Consider the following 20,791-nt stretch of genomic DNA (forward strand, 5'->3'; position numbering starts at 1 on the left):
GGAGGGTGAGAGGAGGGAGAGGACAAAAACTATTGGGTATTCTGCTTATTACCTGGGTGACAAAATAATCTGTACACCAAAACCCCACAACACTCAATTTACCTATATAACAAACCTGCTCATGCACCTCTGAACCTAAAATAAATGTTAAAAAGCAAACAAAACAAAAAAAGAAATGTTTCTCTTATTGAAGCTACTCTGTATTTGGGGTCGCTTAGAAAAGCAGCTTAGCCTGAATATAAATGCAACAACTGCTCTTGTACTAAGAGAGTGAAATGCTACCTCTTCAATTCATCCTTTCCACACTGATGTGAAGTGTCACCTTTATCACAGGCTATGCTGTTTTCTCTGGAATGCAAAGCATCAGTTAGAAGCAATGAACTAGAAATACATGTTCCCAAATAGATAGACCTTGAAAGCATAGTACTGAATGTAATAACGATTACCCACAACAAGATTTATGGCACAGTAACGTCTATGTAAATTCAGCCTCTCTCCAAACCCACACTATTTTATTTTGAGGATATACACATTTATTCAAGGACACACATGAAATCATTAGAGTCAGTGTCCAAGGAGAGGGATAAATGAGGAAAAAATAGACATTTACAAGAGAAGGGCTTTGCTCATATGATGATAATGGGCATACACTGAGGAGTAGGGCTAACTCCCCACGTGAAGTTAACACACACACACACACACACACACAAATATGTACCCCACCCCCGAATACATGCATACCCACACTGTGAAAAACAGGAATTGGGGGGATTTGGGTGACCAAAATGCTTTCTGGTGCCCATGGCGAGGGTGAAGCATTTCCATTAGACAAACCAAGATGAGGTTGGGCACATCCTAGACAGGTCCTTTCAGGGCCTGATTTTGGCCTGAGCTTCAGAAAGAGGTTTTCTTAAATGATACTGGAGTGTCTGCTCAGATGCATTGACTCAGATGCCAAATGAGGGTGGCAATTCTGGGCACCCAACTGGAGGCAAGATGAAGAAGCTTTTGGCACAACACTTCTGAAACGGAAATGTGGGCATCAGTCACCTGGGACCTTGTTAAAATGCAGATCCTGATTCACGAGGTCTGAGCTGGACCTGAGCTTCTCATTTTTCACCAAATCCTAGATGCTCCTGCTGCTGCCCTATGAATCACACCTTGGGAGGTGAGCCCCTAAAATATCTAAATGCATTTTTGGTAGGCCAGTAAATAGAATTTAAAAAAATAAAAGGAAGAAATGGAATCAAGAAGGTCTTGCGGTCCCAGTATTTTCCTAGGATTGTCAGCTGCTGAAACCCTTGATTTATGACTAGACAGTCCCAGAAAGCATTTAATTGCTTCGTATCCTCTGTGTTTTCTTTATCATTAATGAAGATACTTGCATAAGAAACATCTCAGGGAACTCTCTAGCTGTTTAATTTTGCGCATTTGATGTAAGAAAAAGCCCCACCACATCCGTTAATTATGTTCATGAAATTTGCCATGTGAGAAAAAAGTAGCTGGGAAAGCTGGTAGAAAGACTGTTATAAATTAAAAAAGAAAATCTTCCATGAAGAAGCATCAATGTAACAAGCAGAGCCCTCCCATGGCTGGCAACGCTTGAAGAGTGTGAGTTAGTAATTGCTTTGATTGGATCTGGTGAATCACAGGAATCGAACAAACACCACTTACTAAACTCAGAAGACGGCCAACGATTGCTCAGGCTGACTTGCCTCACGGTGCTTACAGCTTGAGAATGGAAACATTGCTGGGAGTAGGCACGAACGAAATGATTTCCTCTGGGATTCTTCCCTCAGTGAATTGTGAATCCAAGGGCTTAAGGTTATTTCCCATATATGTAGGAAGGCCAGACCTGTGGAGAAAAAGCTAAAGTGAGTCTGAGGAGGATGTCTGAGGATATCAGATAGATATACAGCTTTTTAAAAGATAGAAGTGGGGCAAGGTGTCATTCAGGTGTGTGCAGAGAAGTAGTGTCATCTAGGCGTGTGGATACTAGACAGGAATATCTCAGAACCACAGTCTGTGACTCCTGGGCTGTCAGAGCTTATAGAGACCTTAGGGATTGTCTAGTTCTCTTTCCCCAATCTGATTTTAGAGATAAGGGAGGCATTAGAGATGAGATCAGCTGTTGGGCTGTCAAGGCAGGAGGGCAGGCTGGGTTTGCATCTGCTCTGTGCCCCTGGCTGACATTCCAATCATTTGAGGAGGAGGGAGCCAGGCTCATGGCTTCACCTGCTAATAACAGACTTTAGGATAATGGTTCTTACCCTAAGTGTGTCAGAATAACTCAGAGTGCTCGTTAGAAATTTGTTTTCCCAGGCCTCACCCTCAGTGGTTCTGATTTAATGAGCCTGGCTTGTGGTCCAGCACTCTGCATTTTTAATAAGCACCAGAGCTGATTCTGATGAAGGTGGCCTTTGGGCCACACTAAGATAAAAATGATACTTTCCTATTATTTACCCTTTCCTGAGACATTGCCTCATGGTCTCCTTAAGGATGAAAGTTAGGGTTGTTTCTCTTGTGACAAAGGTCCACTAGCCAAGATGGGGCACAGGGAGGATCCACTGTCCTACCCAGGCTGCCAGACTCCCAGCCCTGAATGTCACGTGTGTGTGCCTGCATGTGCATGTATGACACAACTGAAAAAAGCACCCGAGGGCTGTTCTCATTCTCCACTTTGTCTTAAAAAAAAAAAATCAGGAAAATATCTCACACTACATAAGGCCACCAGCATGAACCTAGATGTGTTCAGATAATAATTCAGAGGAAAGCATAATGAGATGTGGCTTGGGTTCATCACTGCGCTTTGGCAGGAGACATATATTAATGGAAACCCAAATGAAGAGCTTTTGCAGGGTCAAGGTCCCCATCTGAATGTAACTGCAAAGAGCTCTTCACTGCTACATACCACAGTGCAGATGCCACATGGTTTTTACCATCCATAAAAGCCATTTCTAGTTGATAATGAAGGAGGGTTGGAAGCAAAATGGGAAAGCAAATTGCCTTGTCCCTGTCTTTGGGAAAGAACATTATAGAAATGGTTTTCAAGTGTTCTGCTTTGGTCTCTGTGTGTATTGCTGTATTTGTGTATATCATCTACCCCAATAGGCTAAGCTGAGATACACCATTCATACTGCTAATATCTGAGTATTGATAAGGGATCAATCAAAAGTTAAAAAATGAAGGCCTGCTAAGATCCTGAATTGGGCAGGTTGGTCAATGACATATTTTAAGGGTGGTATCTTTGCACAGAGTGCCACCAAAGAAGGTGTCCTAGCTGGGGCCTGAATCTTCAGGAATCCAGGGAGATTCAGGATGGCCAGAAAGGGATGCTTGTGATCAGCGAACCAAGGGCAGGGAATGGAGCCATTGTAAAATTCTCATCAACTCAGCCTGCCTGAGCCTCCCCACAGCCCTGGATAATTATCCAGCCCTGGATAATTGCAGCAAAAATAGGCCCTATTATCAACATCACTCATGGGCCACTTGGGATATTTTTAAAGACATACATTTCAAAAATAGATAACATGATCAGAAAACAGGAGAAAGGGATGGCGCCCTGTAACAATTTTACCCTGATGCTCTAACCCAAGGCCTCTTAGGGATGCAGGGAATCATAGGGAGCCCCTCCCCTGGGAAGAAAGGATGCTACACACGTGGCTGGTGAAAGAGTGAGGAATGGTTCATCTGTGCCATCTGAGAAAATAAATTCATGGAGATTCATAATGGGCCCACATTGCTGTGTATGCTGTATACAAACATAGGAAGAGAGAGACACAATTAAGCCACATGTGCAGTGTTGATATGGCTGAGCTAAAAAATCATTATGAACACTTTAAAGACCTTTGTGCATTTAAATAAATATGATCTATAAGAGGGAACACAATTCTAATTTACTAAAGCAATTAGTATATTCCCCAGTGAGTATTCTTATGTCTCTTTCATAGTATGTGGTAGTAGCATTTATCATGGTTCATGCATCACAGTGATTTTTGTAGGCTTGTCTCTCACTCACTAGACTGCAAGTATTTAGACAATGATGATATTTTTTCTTTGTTTGGTCTCCGATTCTTTCCTGCAATATCTGGTCCTGGGTTTTGTATGCTTGGTAAACAATGATTGAATCAAGTAGACTTAAAAAACCAGCAAATTCTCCTAACCACAAAGGTTGTCACATGTGACTGGACGAATTGGGAACTGCACCCCGAAAACCTCCTTGACAAGAGGCGGCACCACAAGGCAGAACAAAAGGGTTCTCCAAGAGTAGCCACTGTCACTATGCGCCAGCTGCGTTCCTTCCCACGTGTTTTATTTATTCATTTAGAGATGGAGGCTCATTCTTTCACCCAGGCTGGAGTGCAGTGGCATGATCTCGGCTCACTGCAACCTCTGCCTCCTCGGTCAAGCGATTCTCCTGCCTCAGCTTCCCTGAGTAGCTGGGACTACAGGCGCATGCCACCATGCCCAGCTAATTTTTATATTTTTAGTAGAGGTGAGGTTTCGCCATGTTGGCCAGACTGGTCTCGAACTCCTGACTTCAGGTGATCCATCTGCCTCAGCCTCCCAAAGTACCGGGATTACAGGCATGAGCCACTGCACCCAGACCTTCCCATGTGTCATATCACTGGGTTTTCCCAACATCCCCCAGAGGTAGGGATTATTAGATTTTCCAAAACTGGGGCTCTTCCAAAGTAGAGAATCTGTCCAATGACTCACATTCACAGTGGTAGAGCTGTCATTCAAGTTCAACAGCTGTGTGTTATTTCTTATTTTTGTGTACAGAATTGGTGGGTTCTTGGTCTCACTGACTTCAAGAATGAAGCCGCAGACCCTCGCAGTGAGTGTTACAGTTCTTAAAGATGGTCTGTCCCGAGTTTGTCCCTTCAGACGTTCAGATGTGTTTGGAGCTTCTTTCTTCTGGTGGGTTCGTGGTCTGGCTGTCAGGAGTGAAGCTGCAGACCTTCGTGGTGAGTGTTACAGCTCTTAAAGGCAGTATGGACCCAAAGAGTGAGCAGCAGCAAAATTTATTACAAAGAGCAAAAAAATCATAAAGCTTTCACAGTGTGGAAGGGGATCCCAGCGGGTTGTCACTACTGGCTCGGGAAGCCTGCTTTTATTCCCTTATCTGACCCCCCCCCCCCATCCTGGTGATTGGTCCATTTTACAGAGAGTTGATTGGTCTATGTTACAGAGAGCTGATTGGTCCATTTTGACAGAGTGCTGATTGGTGTGTTTACAATCCTTTAGCTAGACACAGAGTGCTAGACAGAAAAGTTCTCCAGGTCCCTACTAGGTTAGCTAGATACAGAGTGTATTTGTATCAATACAAATATACCAGTTGGTGTATTTACAAACCTTGAGCTAGACACAGAGTACTGATTGGTGTATTTAAAATCCCAGAGCTAGACACAGAGTGCTGATTGGTGCATTTATAATCCTTTAGCTAGACACAGAGTGCTAGACAGAAAAGTTCTCCAAGTCCCCACTAGGTTAGCTAGATACAAAGTACTGATTGGTGTATTTACAAACCTTGAGCTAGATACAGAGTACTGACATAAAGGTTCTCCAAGTCCCCACTAGACTCAGGAGCCCAGCTGGCTTCACCTAGTGGATCCCACACCAGGGCCACGGGTGGAGCCGCCTGCTGGTCCTTAGCCCCTGGGCAGTTGATGAGATCCAGGGCCGCTGAGCAGGGGCGGCGCTCGTCGGGGAGGCTCGGGCCGCGGGAGCCCACCTCGGGGAGGGGTTCGAGCATGGCGGGCTGAAGGTCCCGAGCCCTGCCCCGTGGGGAGGCAGCTGAGGCCAGGCGAGAACTCCAGTGCAGTGCTGGAGGGCAGGCACTGCTGGGGAACCAGGCGCACGCACCCACCACAGCTGCTGGCCCAGGTGCTAAGCCCCTCACTGCCTTGGGCCGGTGGTGGTGGCCTGTCGGCTGCTCTGAGTGCGGGACCCGCTGAGCCCGCACTGGTGCCCGCTGGAACTTGTGCTGGACTGTGAGCGCTGGGCGCAGCCCGGGTTCCCACCTGCTCCTCTCCCTCCACACCTCCACACCTCCACACCTCCCTGCAAGCAGCGGGAGCCGGCTCTGGCCTTGGCCAGCCCAGAGAGGGGCTCCAACAGTGCCGTGGCGGGCTGAAGGGCTCCTCAAGCGCTGCCAGAGTGGATACCCAGGCTGAGGAGGCCCCGAGAGCAAGGGCTGCTAGCATGTTGTCACCTCTCATTTTGACTTGGAACTTTGTGATGAGTTATCTACTCCCTTTGGTAATTGACTTTGGCTTATGTCTGGGCTTTCTTCTTTTTTAAAACATCATTTTTTTCCACTTGACCTGTTGCTATTTCAAGAGTGAGAGGACAGCCTGGGAAATGAAATGTTTTCAAAATCTAATAATGAGTATGTCTGGAGGGTGCGACAAAAGGCACTTACTCAAAGACATCTGATGGAAACACACAGGGTTTTCTTCACATTTGTATGAATGGTTGTATTCATTCTTACACTGCCTGCCACAGGCTGTTCTGTCTTAGTTGGCCAGTCCTGGTGTGGACAGGCAGTGACTTAGAACTGGTGCCTGGCTCAGCCTGAGGAGCCATGGGGACATCTAGCCTTTGGAAAGCACACAGGGCAGGTGTAGAAGACAAAACTCACTTTGGGAGGGCTTCTGCCCTCTTATTACCTGCCCTTAGACAAGTGTCAAACAATTGTGCTAGCAATTAGCTCTTTGTGCTAGTAGTCAAAACTGATATCTAGTGGTTTCCCGTATATCTGGGCTAACTACAATGTATCAGCATGGACTTAGTTGATGTCAAATCTTCAGATCCCTTCAGATCCCTCAGATAACCTTTAACCAAGATTCCTAAAACTCTAACTGCAGTCCTTACTTCTGTCGTCTCTGTCTTCTGTTTTCCACATAGTGTCACCTGTTATCATCAGCAAAGACCATCCCCTGAAGTTCCTATTGAGAGACAGGACTAGCTGGATTTCCTAGGCCTACTAAGAATTCCTAAGCCTAGCTGGGGAAGGTGACCGCACCCACCTTTAAACACGGGGCTTGTAACTCAGTTCACACCCGACCCATCAGGTAGTAAAGAGGGCTCACTAAAATACCAATTAGGCTAAAAACAGGAAGTAAAGAAATAGTCAGATCATCTATTGCCTGAGCGCACAGGGGGAGGGACAATGATGGGGGTATATACCCAGGCATTCGAACTGGCAGTGGCAACCCCCTTTGGGTCCCCTCCCATTGTATGGGAGCTCTGTTTTCACTATGAAATCTTGCAACTGCACACTCTTCTGGTCTGTGTTTATTCCAGCTCGAGCTGAGCATTCACTCGCCGTCCACCACTGCTGATTGCTGCCGTCACAGACCCGCCTATGACTTCCACTCATCTGGATCCAGCAGGGTGTCTGCTGTGCTTCTGATCCAGCCCGGCGCCCATTGCTGCTCCGGATCGGGATACAGTCTCCCCGTTGTTCCTGCACAGCAAAATGCCCGGGTTCATCCTAATCGAGCTGAACCCTAGTCGCTGGGCTCCACGGTTCTCTTCCGTGACCCACGGCTTCTAATAGAGCTATAACAGTCACTACACGGCCCAAGGTTCCATTCCTTGGAATCCCTGAGGCCAGAACTCCAGGTTAGAGTGCAAGAGGCTTGCCGCCATCTTGGGAGCAGCCCATCACCATCTTGGGAGCTCTGGGAGCAAAGACCTGCCAGTAACACTATGACCCAAGGTTTTGTTTCCTATATGGGATGGAAGCAAGAAACATTTGGGGTAAGGCATAAAGATCTGTTTAGCTTAAACATGATAAGGTGTGAGTTGTAGCTAAATTTTCTAGAGCTTTCTTTAATAAACCATGGACAGAGGGATTCCAATATTTATTCAATCTCATTTGAACCTGCTTGTATTTTCAGTCTTTGCAGGTACATCTGCCATTCATTCGTAGGCAGTAAAGTGTAGTAGTTGAGCGGTGTGGTACCAGAATCAGGCAGATCTAAGATGAAATTCTAACCCCACTGCATATTAGATGTACCATTATGGTTAGTTTCTTAGACTTGAGAGCCAGTTTTCTCATCTGTAAAATGGGTATAATAATAATTTTGAGGGGAATCAAATGAGAATTTATGTGATGTACTTAGCAATGCCTGGTGTGCCTAAAGCCCTAAGTAAATGGTAATTTTTATTCATTCAATTAAAAAAAAAAAAGAAAAAGACATGTATTGGGTATCTGCTGGGCTCATGGCATGTTGTAGGTACAAAATGTATCAAGACATTGGCCCTGTCCATAAAGAATTCACAGTCAGGGTTGGTGGAGGCAGGGAAGCTAAACACTTTTGTAATTTCAAGGTAGAAAGTAATAAAGGACAGAAAGATTATGGAAGGGAGAAGTCTTTGAGAACAGTCGTCTTTGAGTTGGGTCTTGTAGGATGTGAAGAATGTGGACAGGTAGAGTTGAGTGGGGATTAAACAACTGACATTCTGGAGAAAAGAAATAAAGCCTAAGAGAGGAATTAGACAGGAATGGTGAGGATATCTCAGCACCCAGCAAAGTTTGGCTTGTACATAGGGAGTAAAATGGACAGAAGTGGGAAGCTAGACCGAAAAAATGAGGGCATGTCAGAAAGGGAGTGCACACTGCTTGGAAATACCATGCGAAAGTATCTGGCCTTGGTTTGATGGGCTATTGAAGACTTTTGGAGAATGGAAGGAAGTAAAATCCCTTAGCTTGCTGTCTACTGTATGAAGTACTATCTTTCCTTCATTTATCCTAATTTTTTTGTTTATTTATGCTCTCTCAGGTTTTTGGAGCACTCTTAGTACTGGACAGTCTGAACATTAGTATGATGTAATCATGATGTGCTGGCTGGGAGAGGGACTAGCCTTAACTCCAGTGAGAAGAGGGAATGAAGCTCTAATAGGCTACATTAAATCTTCATTCCCTCTTCAAAGGAGAGCTGTTCACTTCCTTTCCACCTTGCAAATATTGATAATACTAAAATGCTTGCCTGAGTTTATTTGGAATTTGGCAAATGATCAACTCTTTCCTCTGGAGGGTGCACCAATATTGAAACTTCAAATATCCTTGTTTGCATGACCTTTAGTTATTGAAAAAGTTTTCTTCATATTATTACTTTTACTATTACATATGATAATTGACCAATATAATAATATTGACCAGAATGATGGCTCTAGTTAGGAGGCCTAACAACATCCCAAATCCTTTTTCATTGACTTTACTGCAATTTGCTCTGCTTAAGAGATTTTGAAACAAAAGAGTGCCCCTGCTCTTGCATGCATAAAACCCTGCAGGTGAAAATGATGAGAAAAATTACTGGGCAAGGTATTAGGCAGGCACTGATTGTATCCTATTTAGAACTCTGCAATAAAAATACATATATAATACTGAGGCTGGGCGCAGTGGCTCATGCTTGTAATCCCAAAACTTTGGGAGTCTGAAGCAGGAGGATTGCTTGAGCCCAGGAGTTTAATTAGCCTGGGCAACATGGCAAAACCTCACCTCTACAAAAAATAAGGCCGGGCGCAGTGGCTCATGCCTGTAATTCCAGCACTTTGGGAGGCCGAGGCAGGAGGATCACGAGGTCAAGAGATCAAGACCATCCTGGCCAACATGGTGAATGTTAAAAATACAATAGACACCCCATCTCTATTAAAAATACAAAATTAGCTGGGCATGGTGGCACGTGCCTGTAGTCCCAGCTACTCAGGAGGCTGAGGCAGGAGAATCGCTTGAATCCAGGAGGCAGAAGTTGCAGTGAGCTGAGATCGCACCACTGCACTCCAGCCTGGTGACAGAGCGAGACTCCGCCTCAAAACAAACAAACAAACAAACAAAAATTAGTCAGGCTGGTGGTACACTCACGTAGTTCCAGCTACTTGAGAGGCTGAGAGGTGGGAGGATCACTTTGGCCTGGGAGGTCAAGGCTGCGGTGAGCCATGATTGCACCACTGCACTCCAGCCTGGGTGACAGAGTGAGATCTTGTCCTAACATATACATGTATACACACACACACTGGTTTTAGCTAAATTGATTATAACTCAGGGACCGTCAGTTTAGGATGGATAGAGGTGCATTACATTGATTACTTTTGTTCCAGTGTTGACTTTTTTTTCTATATGAGTGATTCATTTAAATTTGGAGGATGGAATAAATTGCTATTAGTTTCCAGTCTAACTGGAATATCTGCAGCCACAGAGGACAAAGTACAAGGACTTATCAGAGAGGAGACAATGAAGCTCCATCCTCTGGAAAAAGGAAACAAGAGGCTGAGGGAATGAGATAGCTTCTAAGGAGGGAGCTTACAAAGGCCCCTCCTCCCCTGGCTCCTGCCCCATGGGCCAGGCTAATTTGCATTTCAATGAGGACTTAATACTACTGAAGATTTTATGAAACGCCTAAGCTTCTCAAATGTTTGTTGCTTTTGTTGCCCTAGCTGAAATCTGCAATTACCAGTATTTTTTTAAAATCCTAAAATGAAGTGAAGAGGCCTGTGGGTGTTCATTCAAGGAGGGAGAGGGTCGAGTCCCAGTCCAGGAACTACTCTGTGCTGGGAGAAACAGGCAGTACGGCACAGGTCGCGGTAGCCGAGAAAGAAAGCGAGAGAAAGGGTGAGCCGGGGAGTCACTGGGCCAGACACTGAAGTGTGCCTGTGTAGAATAACTGGCAGGAGGGCTGCATTTTCTGACCCCAGGAGGTAAAAGACGACGCCATACTTGGCACTGAGTGCGGTGACCCGCAAGAGGAGCAAAAGTCATGACCCTCCGACCCCCAAGCCCCCGACTCAGCTGCCTCCACTCCACCCTACTCTTCTCAGACCCAGTCCAGAAAGCAGGCGGCGAGGCAGCTCTGAACCGGGCAAGGTTACTTCTCCAAATACCTTGGATCCAGAGAGGGGCAGGAATTCTCTAATCGTTGTCCCCTGCCTCTCCCTACAGCATCCGCCCGAGGCGCGGCAGAGCCAGCGGGAGCTGTCCGTGGTGCTGACTTCTGCCGTTGGTTTGGCCGGACCCGCCGCCCGCTGAGCGCGCTGCAGCCAAACAGGGGGCTCGTGTGGCGGGGGCGCGGGAGGCTGAGGGTCCTCAGGTCCGCGACCAGCGCCAGGCTTTGCTGTTAAATCCCAGCCCGAGCCCTCTAGCGTCTCTGCCCTCCGCAACCTGGCCGCTAGGCAGGACCCAGCGCTTAAGAACGGGTCAGTCGTGCCTCTCTCAAGCTCCCAGCTGCACTGTAATCTCCCACCGCTACTTCCTCCCCTGCTCCTTCCCTCCTAAGACTGCACCGGGTCCTCCCGATAGCCTGACGCTTCGCGCCTCTCCTCTGCCCTCCTCCACTGCGCGCTCCTCCGGAGCGTGACCCTCCAGGGGCCGTGCAAGCTCCTGCAGTCGAGATTCGTCCTCCTCGCTGCTCTGGCCAGGTTTGCCGGCCCCTCCTCCCGTTTCGGATTCCATCCTCCCCACACTGTCCTCTTCACTAGTTCTCTAAGCACCGAGCAGGGCAGAGCGCGCTCCACCCCCGTTTTCCATACATGGGAGCTGGAGTGGGGGGCGGAGCTGAGGGGAGGCGCTCCCAGTCCCCCTCAGAAGCTGCTAGCCCACTGGGAACATTTGGATCCGTTCAGCTCCCGTGGAGAAGCGAGACCGGATCACCGACGTGGGCAGAGGACTGCCGGGGGCCAGCAGAAATTCTGCCCCTTCTTCCCGCGAGCGCTTTCCCGCCCTCCAAACCCCACTCCCAGGTAGGATCGCGCTCCTGGGTTTGCTTGCGTGGACTGCGAGGACCGTAAATAGAGGCGGAAGCGTTTAAATAAGCCGTATGTTCTAACCGTGCTTAGGTTTATTTTACAGGGGTGGGAGGACAGCCCTTTTTGTTACTTTTGCTGTTGTTCTGTGGCCGGTTATTCCCAAGGGAGGACTCGGGCGATGGGGGAGGGGCGCGGCTGGTGTAAGAGGTCGGATGGAGAATGGGAAGGGAAGTGACGGACTTTGATTACCTTCGAACAGGTGGCCATGGCCTCATCGCCCACTCGGGGCCCCAGGGTTTCTGACTTATTTTCTGGGCTGCCGCCGGCGGTCACAACTCCCGCCAACCAGAGCGCAGAGGCCTCGGCGGGCAACGGGTCGGTGGCTGGCGCGGACGCTCCGGCCGTCACGCCCTTCCAGAGCCTGCAGCTGGTGCATCAGCTGAAGGGGCTGATCGTGCTGCTCTACAGCGTCGTTGTGGTCGTGGGGCTGGTGGGCAACTGCCTGCTGGTGCTGGTGATCGCGCGGGTGCGCCGGCTGCACAACGTGACCAACTTCCTCATCGGTAACCTCGCCTTGTCCGACGTGCTCATGTGCGCCGCCTGCGTGCCGCTCACGCTGGCCTACGCCTTCGAGCCACGCGGCTGGGTGTTCGGCGGCGGCCTGTGCCACCTGGTCTTCTTCCTGCAGCCGGTCACCGTCTACGTGTCGGTGTTCACGCTCACCACCATCGCAGTGGACCGCTACGTCGTGCTGGTGCACCCGCTGCGGCGGCGCATCTCGCTGCGCCTCAGCGCCTACGCGGTGCTGGCCATCTGGGCGCTGTCCGCGGTGCTGGCGCTGCCTGCTGCCATGCACACTTATCACGTGGAGCTCAAGCCACACGACGTGCGCCTCTGCGAGGAGTTCTGGGGTTCCCAGGAGCGCCAGCGCCAGCTCTACGCCTGGGGGCTGCTGCTGGTCACCTATCTGCTCCCTCTGCTGGTCATCCTCCTGTCTTACGTCCGGGTGTCCGTGAAGCTCCGCAACCGCGTGGTGCCCGGCTGCGTGACCCAGAGCCAGGCCGACTGGCACCGCGCGCGGCGCCGGCGCACCTTCTGCTTGCTGGTAGTGGTCGTGGTGGTGTTCGCCGTCTGCTGGCTGCCGCTACACATCTTCAACCTGCTGCGGGACCTCGACCCGCGCGCCATCGACCCCTACGCGTTTGGGCTGGTGCAGCTGCTCTGCCACTGGCTCGCCATGAGCTCGGCCTGCTACAACCCCTTCATCTACGCCTGGCTGCACGACAGCTTCCGCGAGGAGCTGCGCAAACTGTTGCTCGCTTGGCCACGCAAGATCGCGCCCCATGGCCAGAATATGACCGTCAGCGTGGTCATCTGATGCCACTTAGCCAGGCCTTGGTCAAGGAGCTGCATTTCCACTGGCCTCCGAGGGCACCACTCGAGGTCAACCTAGAGAGCTTATTCTCAGCACCAGAGCTAGCAAAGCCAACAGAGGGCAACATTTCTAGCCCAGCCCTCTTGTCCGGCTGTCTGTCTTGTCCTTGTGTCTTTGTAAAATGTTAAGTGGGCTTTGGTGAGAGTCTTGCTCTTTACTTGGGGGTAAGCCAGAGAGAGGGAAGAGGATTTATTATTTCTTCTTTATGCCCTTGAAGGACAAACAAAAACTTTTTCTCCATGTTCAGAAAAGTATTTCAGAACCATGATTGCCTTCCTGGCATCCCCTCCTCCTGCTCATTGGTGAAATGCACAGTGTGAATGGGATTTAAAAGAAATGCATTGGGCTTGGTAAAGATTTTCAGTTTGCCTTCAGAAAAAGGACTCAGCTGAGAGGATCCTGATATTGCTTAGTGCATTTGAACCCTTGCATTTCTAGAATTTCAGGTAAATATGTATTAAAAATCTACGTCTAGGATTTCAGCATTTCCTGAATAAGACCTTTATATGCCCAAAGGGTCCTTTTAAAACCACTTGAGTTTATAGTACAAAAACACCTACAAGCTCCCTTTAGAAAGGTCTTGCTTTTGTTTCTCCCCTTTCCTCCCCAACTACTATCTAAAAATTTTGAGACGAATTAGTCAATGAAGAGATAGATAAAAACAGATAAGGAGGAAAAGGTCCAATTCACTTAAGAGGGCATTTAATTGTACATAAGGACAGACATCCTCTGTGTATGTGTGTTTGTGTATGTGTGTGTACACATTCAGTGTTTGCCACAAAGTGGGCACTCAAATATTTGGTTTTCTGAATACTCAATGTAAACTGTGTGGCATGGCATTCTCTTGCAGTCTCTAATTGCTCACTTGCAACAGATCAACAGCTGTCATCTGACTGCTCAGCACCTGCTCTATAGTGATTCTTGGAACATGATCAACCCAGAAATCAAGAACCAGCAGAAGTTTACTTAAGGACAGAACAGAAGAATAAGCTACCATCCACATGCTGTGTAGATCAAACACTAATTACTTCCAGGGTTAAGGGAACAGGTGAAGACTGTGGAGCATGATACCAGGCTGATAATCATCACCTTAACCTCCTGTGAGTTCTGTAAATGAGGACAAGTGCCTTGGGACAAGGGTCTCCACACTGTTGGAACAGCAACTCGGGCAGTGAGGACAGGAGTCTCGGGAAATGATACATAATATCCAGCTGTCACATCAGCCTCTGTGTTCCCAGTAACTCAGTCACCATCCGTAAGGTTCAACTACTTTCCCAACTCACTGAACACAAGAATCACTGTTTCCCTCCTCCTGCTTCTCTTATTCTCAGAAATAAGCTCATTCCTTCATTAAAATGTGCACTAAAAGGAAAGAGGGATGATACGGGAATGACAAGTGTTTAGTCCTATTACATTCATGTCAATAACCACGGTGGGAGTGGGAGTGATCACGGTTGGGCTGGTTAGCATAGGAGTCTTTAGTAGTTACTGGGCTAGACTTTTTGCACACAATAAAGGGTAGGAAAGGCTAGTTTGGGAGAAAGGAAAAGGCAGGCAAAGATGGTATGGAGGCTATCTCTGGCAATGGTGCTAAATGAACTTGAGCTTCATCCATGGATTGGAGAACAAAGAACCTGTGTGCTAACACTGCAGCCCACCCCGCCCCAGATGAGTTCATCTCCCAGGCATCCTGAGGATAGCTTCTCTGCTTCTAGCAGCTCTATTACTTGGGAGGCTCAGGGCCAGACATTTCCCATTCCCTTTGATTCCTTTGATGGTCATGTGTGGAGAGTGTAGGTGGTAGGGGGAAGGAGAGAGATTATTTGGGGAGGGATCTGGTTCATTGTGGGCTCTTTGTTGGAAGGTTTGAATCACTGGTTCTCAGCCCTGGCTACTCCTAGAATCACCTGGGGAACTTTTTTTTTTAAATTGATGTCTGGGCCCTCCTCCTAAGAGTCTAATTGATTTGAGATGGTGCCTGGACACTAGCATTTTCCAAAGCACTTCAGGGGATTTTAATGTGAAACCAAAATTAAGCACCTTAAGAATTATCCTTTCTAGGCCCGGGAGTGGTGGCTCAGACCTGTAATCCCAGCACTTTAGGAGACCAAGGCAGGCAGATCACGAGGTCAGGAGTTTGAGACCAGCCTGACCAACATGGTGAAACCCCCATCTCTACTAAAAATACAAAAATTAGCCGGGTGTGGCGGTGCACACCTGTAATCCCAGCTACTCAGGAGGCTGAGGCCGGAGGATTTCTTGAACCTGGGGAGGAAGAGGTTGCAGTGAGCTGAGATTGTGCCACTGTACTCCAACCTGGGTGACAGAGCAAGACTCCGTCTCGGGGTTGGGTGGGGTGGGGGTGGGGGTGGGGAAATATCCTCTTTCTAATGAATCTTAGAAACGTCCGAATGAAGCTTTAGTTGCACCTGTGAAAGGTGTTAATAATTTGGAGTTGAATTGGATGGTGTTACATGTCATACTTAGAGAATACTCTTTTAGTCTTCAGACAATACCTGCTCAATCAGAGGCAAATTATTGAAATCCAAATATATAGGGATTCATTCAACAGTTTACTTACATATTTCTTTTGTATCAGTCCAATCAAGTCAGAAGGAATGTCATCATTCAACCTTAGTTCAATTGTATTATAAATTTACATACCATGGCCTGGTACCATGGCTCACATCTGTAATTCCAAAACTTTGGGAGGCTGAAGGGGGAGAATTGCTTGCACCCAAGAGTTCAAGACCAGTCTGGGAAATACGGCAAAACTCCATCTCTACAAAAAATAGAGGGACATGATGGTGCACACCTGCAGTCCCAGCTACTTGGGACGCCAAGGCAGGAGGATCACTGTAGCCTGGGAGGATCACTAGGCTGCAGTGAGCTGTCATTACACCACTGACTCCAGTCTCAGTGACAGAGCAAAACCTAGTCTCAAACAAACAAAAAACCAAAAATAATTTACATAGCATGAATTATTTTGAATCCTGGTTGTCAGGGTGTTAGAAAAAGTGCTCCCTGATTAGCTTAAGTTTATATCAACTATGAAGAACAAGCATCTCCATTAACTACTGGAAAAGTTGCCACTGGTTTCTGTCATGCCTACAACTTAAGTTTGAAACACTTACATGGACTTTATAAACAGTCTAAAGAGGTTGGAGAATTAGGTTGTGCTTATAAACATCTTTATATATTATGAAAACTGGCAACTGAACAGCAATTCTCACAACATCTGGTATCTGTTTTGGACTAGTTTATAAATCAAACCAAATTTCAAAAAAATCAGAGGTGAGTCCCAGAGAGAACTGCATAGGATTGTAGGTAGAAAAATTTAATAATTCATTTTGGTTAATATCAAGCATCTAAGATGTATACATAGGGCTCTTCCTGCAAGGAGTAATATAGGCAGGCAAACTGGGAACTGAGCCAGTGGTACTTGGCAGCAGCCCTTCTCAAAGCTGATGGGAGGTTCTGTAATCCTCTTTGCAAGCATTGTCACCAGGTCTCACTTTTGGCAGCCATTCAATAGATTTATCTCACTAAACTGGCAGAAGAGCGTTTCAATGTATGCTCCAACAGCTACCTGGAAATAGCAATTGTGAGAGATGCTAAGGTAATGATTCCAATTCCTATAACCATCTGATTTTTTGTCCTTGTGAATTTTCAATCTGCTGTTTTACTGGGATAGCTAAGTTCCAGGTTTGTTTTTTCAGGTAGGCTAACCCACCACCTCTGTCCTGTGATTTCCTTCCTGAACATCTAGTAGTCTTTCAAATGCAAGGCACAAAACTAACCTCAAGAGTGTGGTTAGATCTGGGGTTGAACCCAAGGCCTGTCCCCTCACAGACGAGAGGTCAGGAGCACCTTTGTTTCCCAAGGCAGGTTCTTGATTGATTTACCTCCCTGCGTTGATGTCTTTGCTGTGTAAAATGCACATGTTGCTGAATCACATGTGAAGCTCTACATGCTGGGGTTTATACTGTTTGACATTTTGTGGGAGCTCAATAAATACTAAATCAGCACAGTCTTCAGTCACGGGATTAATAAACCAAGCCAGTTATACACATGGGGTAACTCCACAACCTCAGGATAGCCAGAGTCAAAGCAAGGATAAATCATGTCAAGGAAAACAGGCTACTCCATCTAGATTTGTCAACTCCACCTTATTTCAGAAATGAACTGTTCATTCTGGGTCTTCTGTGACTCCCTGCCCCCAACCTCAGTAAGGCCGGCATTTAAATATATGGCATCAAGCTGTCTACTCCCCAAGACTGCATGTGCCTAAATCCATGGGTCCATCAAAATGAGAACTTCATGCCTAATTTCTATACCATCAAATATCAGTTATTTAAATGTTTGCATTTTATCACCCATTTCTCACATATAACTTGGGAAGGTCTAACGTCCCACATGTGGGTCTATAAGCAAAATCATGAAGTTTCTAAAATGTTCATGATGGAGTCAAAGATTTTTCGGTACTCCTAAAATACCATCTAAAAATGGACATATGTATACCTTTTCAGCGACCCACTTATCCTGCAAAGGAAACTAGTATACAGATGTGGGAAATGTAAAATATTTGGATGGATGAGAGTTACAATCTTGTTAAGACTGCACATTTTCCTATCAATCTTTGGAAGCAGAAAGTCTTATTTTGAAAACTGAACATGCACTCCTCTCACAGGTTTTTGAATTTTCTTTGCTTTTAACACAATCCCTCTCTTTCCCACACTTTATTTTTCATGCCTTTTTCTGCTAATTTTTTATATTATCTATATCTCCTCTCTGAAGCCCCTTCTGCCTCAGTGAAGGGGAACTGGTGGGATTCAAGTACCCATCTCCTGGTCAATCACTACAAAGTGAAAGATGATGGTGAGAACCCTGGCTAATTCCACTGCAGAAGGCAGTCTGCACCGAGCTCCTACAAGGCTGCAGTGTGTTATTATTTCCCACCCACTGTGGGTTCTCGGAGTTCACACAATTGGTCATTTTGCAGTGAAACTCCAGGCTCAGGTGGATAACAGGAGTTTGCACAGACTCTCCACAGGGCTGTCAACCTGGTAAGTCTCACAGAGAGCTCTCCAGAGGAGCCTAACAATGAAAGGTCAAATGTGTTTCGTTTTTATGTTTGGTGCTGGAGTAAAGAAACTGGAGTCCAAAAAAAAGCAAAGGAGAAATAGTCTCTGCTTTTAAGCATTCTCTGCCTCTCTGCCTCCCTCAGCTCTCACAATATCCTCTTCTTAACTTGCTGATGACTAAATCCCCTGGTCTCAGGACCCATCTCCTCCTTCTGAAATGGCATCCAATGAAAAATAGAAAGTTATACGGTGAAACTCCTCTTTGCCCCCCGCCCAGTTATTGCCAAGCAATGAAAACACTCTTTTGACCTGGAAAAATTAAGCAAAGACTCCAGGTTTGAGCTCTAGGTTAGCAGTCAGGCACTGGGCTTTCCTCCCTAGCCTATACCACAGTCCCTCTGGGGTCTTCTTCCCAGAATGCTGGCCCACCACCTGGGTAGGAGGTGCAGTGCTGCATCATGATATGCCCTGGCAGTCAGATGTGGTAGCCTGGCCACTGCCCGTATGCCCACAAGCAGGTTCCTGTGAGGAGAATGTCCTTCTGAAGCCACTGCCTTTTGCAGGGCAAATGCTAGGGGCACACTGACCTTAGAAAGAAGACCCAGGAGCAGCTACAGGTGGAAAACTGGAGCACTGGTAAGCACCTTCAATGGCAATAACTTTTTTTTTTTGAGACGGAGTCTCACTCTGTCACCCAGATTGGAATGCAGTTGTGCAATCTTGGCTCACTGCAACCTCTGCCGCCCAAGTTCAAGCGATTCTCCTGCCTCAGCCTCCTTAGTTGGGATTACAGGCATCTGCCACTGCGCCCGGCTAATTTTTGTATTGTTAGTAGAGACGGGGTGTCACCATCTTGGCCAGGTTGGTCTCGAACTCCTGATGTCGTGATCCACCTTGGCCTCCCAAAGTGCTGGGATTACAGGCCTAAGCCACCGCGCAGGGCCAGTAACTGACTCTTAAGGACAGACCTCAATTCCTATTTACTTCTACCCTAGTTTCTTCTTATCCCAGACTCCTTCAGCAAACTCTTTCTATGACATAACTACAGAGCTTGTGGCACTGACACATCAACGTTAGTTTCTGGGAGAGGACGGGATGTCTTCGGAAAGCCTAGAGCGAGATTAACAAGGAGCAGTCTCACGGTGCAGCTGGGCCAAAGCAAAATGACCTGGCCGGAACTCTTCGGCCTCCACCTGCCCGCCGGGAATTAGGCTCCACCCGGGCTGCCCATGGGATGGTAATCTGGTGGCGAAGGAGGCGTTCTGATTCAGGGCTGAGGAAGATCACATGTTCAGAGAGCTGCAGGGGAACCCGGGAGCCCTGCTGGGCCTGTATGCAGCGCCAGCACACCGGGCGCCACCACCAGAGCCTCCCTCCCTGCTAGGTTGAGCTGGCTCCCAGGCCGCCTGTGCGTCCCAGACCGGCTGCTGGGGCCACTCATCCGCTCGAAAGGCAAAGGCTTCCTCCTGGGCGGTCATTCCTGGGGTGCTGCAAGCCGCTGTTCATCGTGGGCTGTGCTCTTGACACCTCGGAGGGGGTCGTGGGTAACTCCCTACTTACCCACCTCAGCAGCAGGACCCGGCCCCTGCACAGCGTGACCCACGTGTTCCTGTGCCCCTGCGGGTACCGCTGACCTCGGCCTCCGCAGTTGAATCGCGGTGCTGGATGCACCGCTGTCTTGTGGTCCTCGTGTAGCCGCGCTAGGTGTCCTCGCCGTGGTTCGCTTTATGAGTTCGTGGCTATTTGGCGGTTGAGCCCCACGCTGGACGTTCCCAGGAGGCTGCACACCTATTTAGCTGACCTTGTAGTGGTGGAGAGCGCCAGATCTCCGCCAAGGGCATGCCATATAGTCGACCCCCTGTTCGCCTCCCTGTGGCCTCTGACGAAGGCTCTCGGTCCTCCCAGCCGTCTCTGAGCGCTGCCAGCCCCGGCCACCGGGCGCCCCCAGAAGGAGGGTGGCCGCAGGGTCGCGGCGCCTTCTACTGCTCTCCAGGGTGACGTGCGAAATCTGCTGCCACCCCTTGCGCTCTTTCATCTGCTCCAGGGACTGGACATGAACCTCATCCCTAACGCTATTTTCAGTGCCTCGAACTGCTCCACCCCTGGCGCCGTGGACACCAGCGCCACCCTGGATGCTCTCAGTTCTTGCTGAACTCCGGGCCTTGCCTCTGGTCTCCGTCCTCTGCCTGTCGCCCTCACTCTTCTACTCCCCAAACCCAAATGGAGGCCAGGGTCCATGCCTGGTGTCTCGGCCTCTGCCCACGCCCCTTCCCCTCCTCCCGCTGCTGGCTTTTTCCCGGGTCCTAGCCCGGGGCACCGAGGCTGCTGGGCCGGAAGTGGTGGGGAATGGCGTGTGCTAGCGCTGCGGTGCCCGGGTCCCTGCACCCGTGCGCAGCCAGGGTCCTGGGCCCACCTGCCTGCTGAGGCGGACCCGCTGTTCTTCTAGAGGCCCAGCCATTGGCTGCGGGGGTGAGAGCGGATGTTCGTTCACAAGCCGGGTCCTCGGGGAATCTGTGGG

The 20,791-nt window shown here is 48.3% G+C and overlaps 1 protein-coding gene and 2 long non-coding RNA genes across 4 annotated transcripts; 2 read left to right on the plus strand and 1 right to left on the minus strand.

Moving 5' to 3' along the window:
* The first annotated feature begins 7,239 nt into the window (after nt 1-7,239).
* On the plus strand, nt 7,240-14,571 carry LOC116269412. Its single transcript, XR_004176879.1, has 2 exons — nt 7,240-7,770; nt 14,040-14,571. It is a non-coding gene; the product is annotated as an uncharacterized LOC116269412 (long non-coding RNA).
* On the plus strand, nt 10,903-17,222 carry PRLHR (prolactin releasing hormone receptor). The gene is made up of 2 exons (XM_003904314.5): nt 10,903-11,748; nt 12,014-17,222. Exons 1-2 carry the CDS (start codon nt 11,539-11,541, stop codon nt 13,130-13,132), a joined length of 1,329 nt encoding a protein of 442 aa, XP_003904363.3. The 5' UTR covers nt 10,903-11,538; the 3' UTR covers nt 13,133-17,222.
* Nucleotides 16,506-20,768, minus strand: LOC103887768. 2 transcript variants are annotated; one of them, XR_002524475.1, is made up of 2 exons: nt 20,687-20,768; nt 16,506-16,778 (listed from the first exon to the last, which is right to left on the minus strand). It is a non-coding gene; the product is annotated as an uncharacterized LOC103887768 (long non-coding RNA). The 2 variants fall into 2 exon arrangements; XR_002524474.2 differs by lacking the exon at nt 20,687-20,768 and adding an exon at nt 18,861-19,000.
* Nucleotides 20,769-20,791: the final 23 nt, after the last annotated feature.

Source organism: Papio anubis, chromosome 11 (assembly GCF_008728515.1).
Source record: "Papio anubis isolate 15944 chromosome 11, Panubis1.0, whole genome shotgun sequence".
NCBI classification, from domain to species: domain Eukaryota; kingdom Metazoa; phylum Chordata; class Mammalia; order Primates; family Cercopithecidae; genus Papio; species Papio anubis.

Excerpts from the sequence above, each read along its gene's own strand:
- PRLHR (XM_003904314.5), top strand. The coding sequence starts at position 11,539 with ATGGGAGCTGGAGTGGGGGGCGGAGCTGAGGGGAGGCGCTCCCAGTCC. Across the intron at positions 11,749-12,013 it reads CCTCCAAACCCCACTCCCAG|GTGGCCATGGCCTCATCGCC; the intron begins GTAGGATCGCGC and ends ACCTTCGAACAG.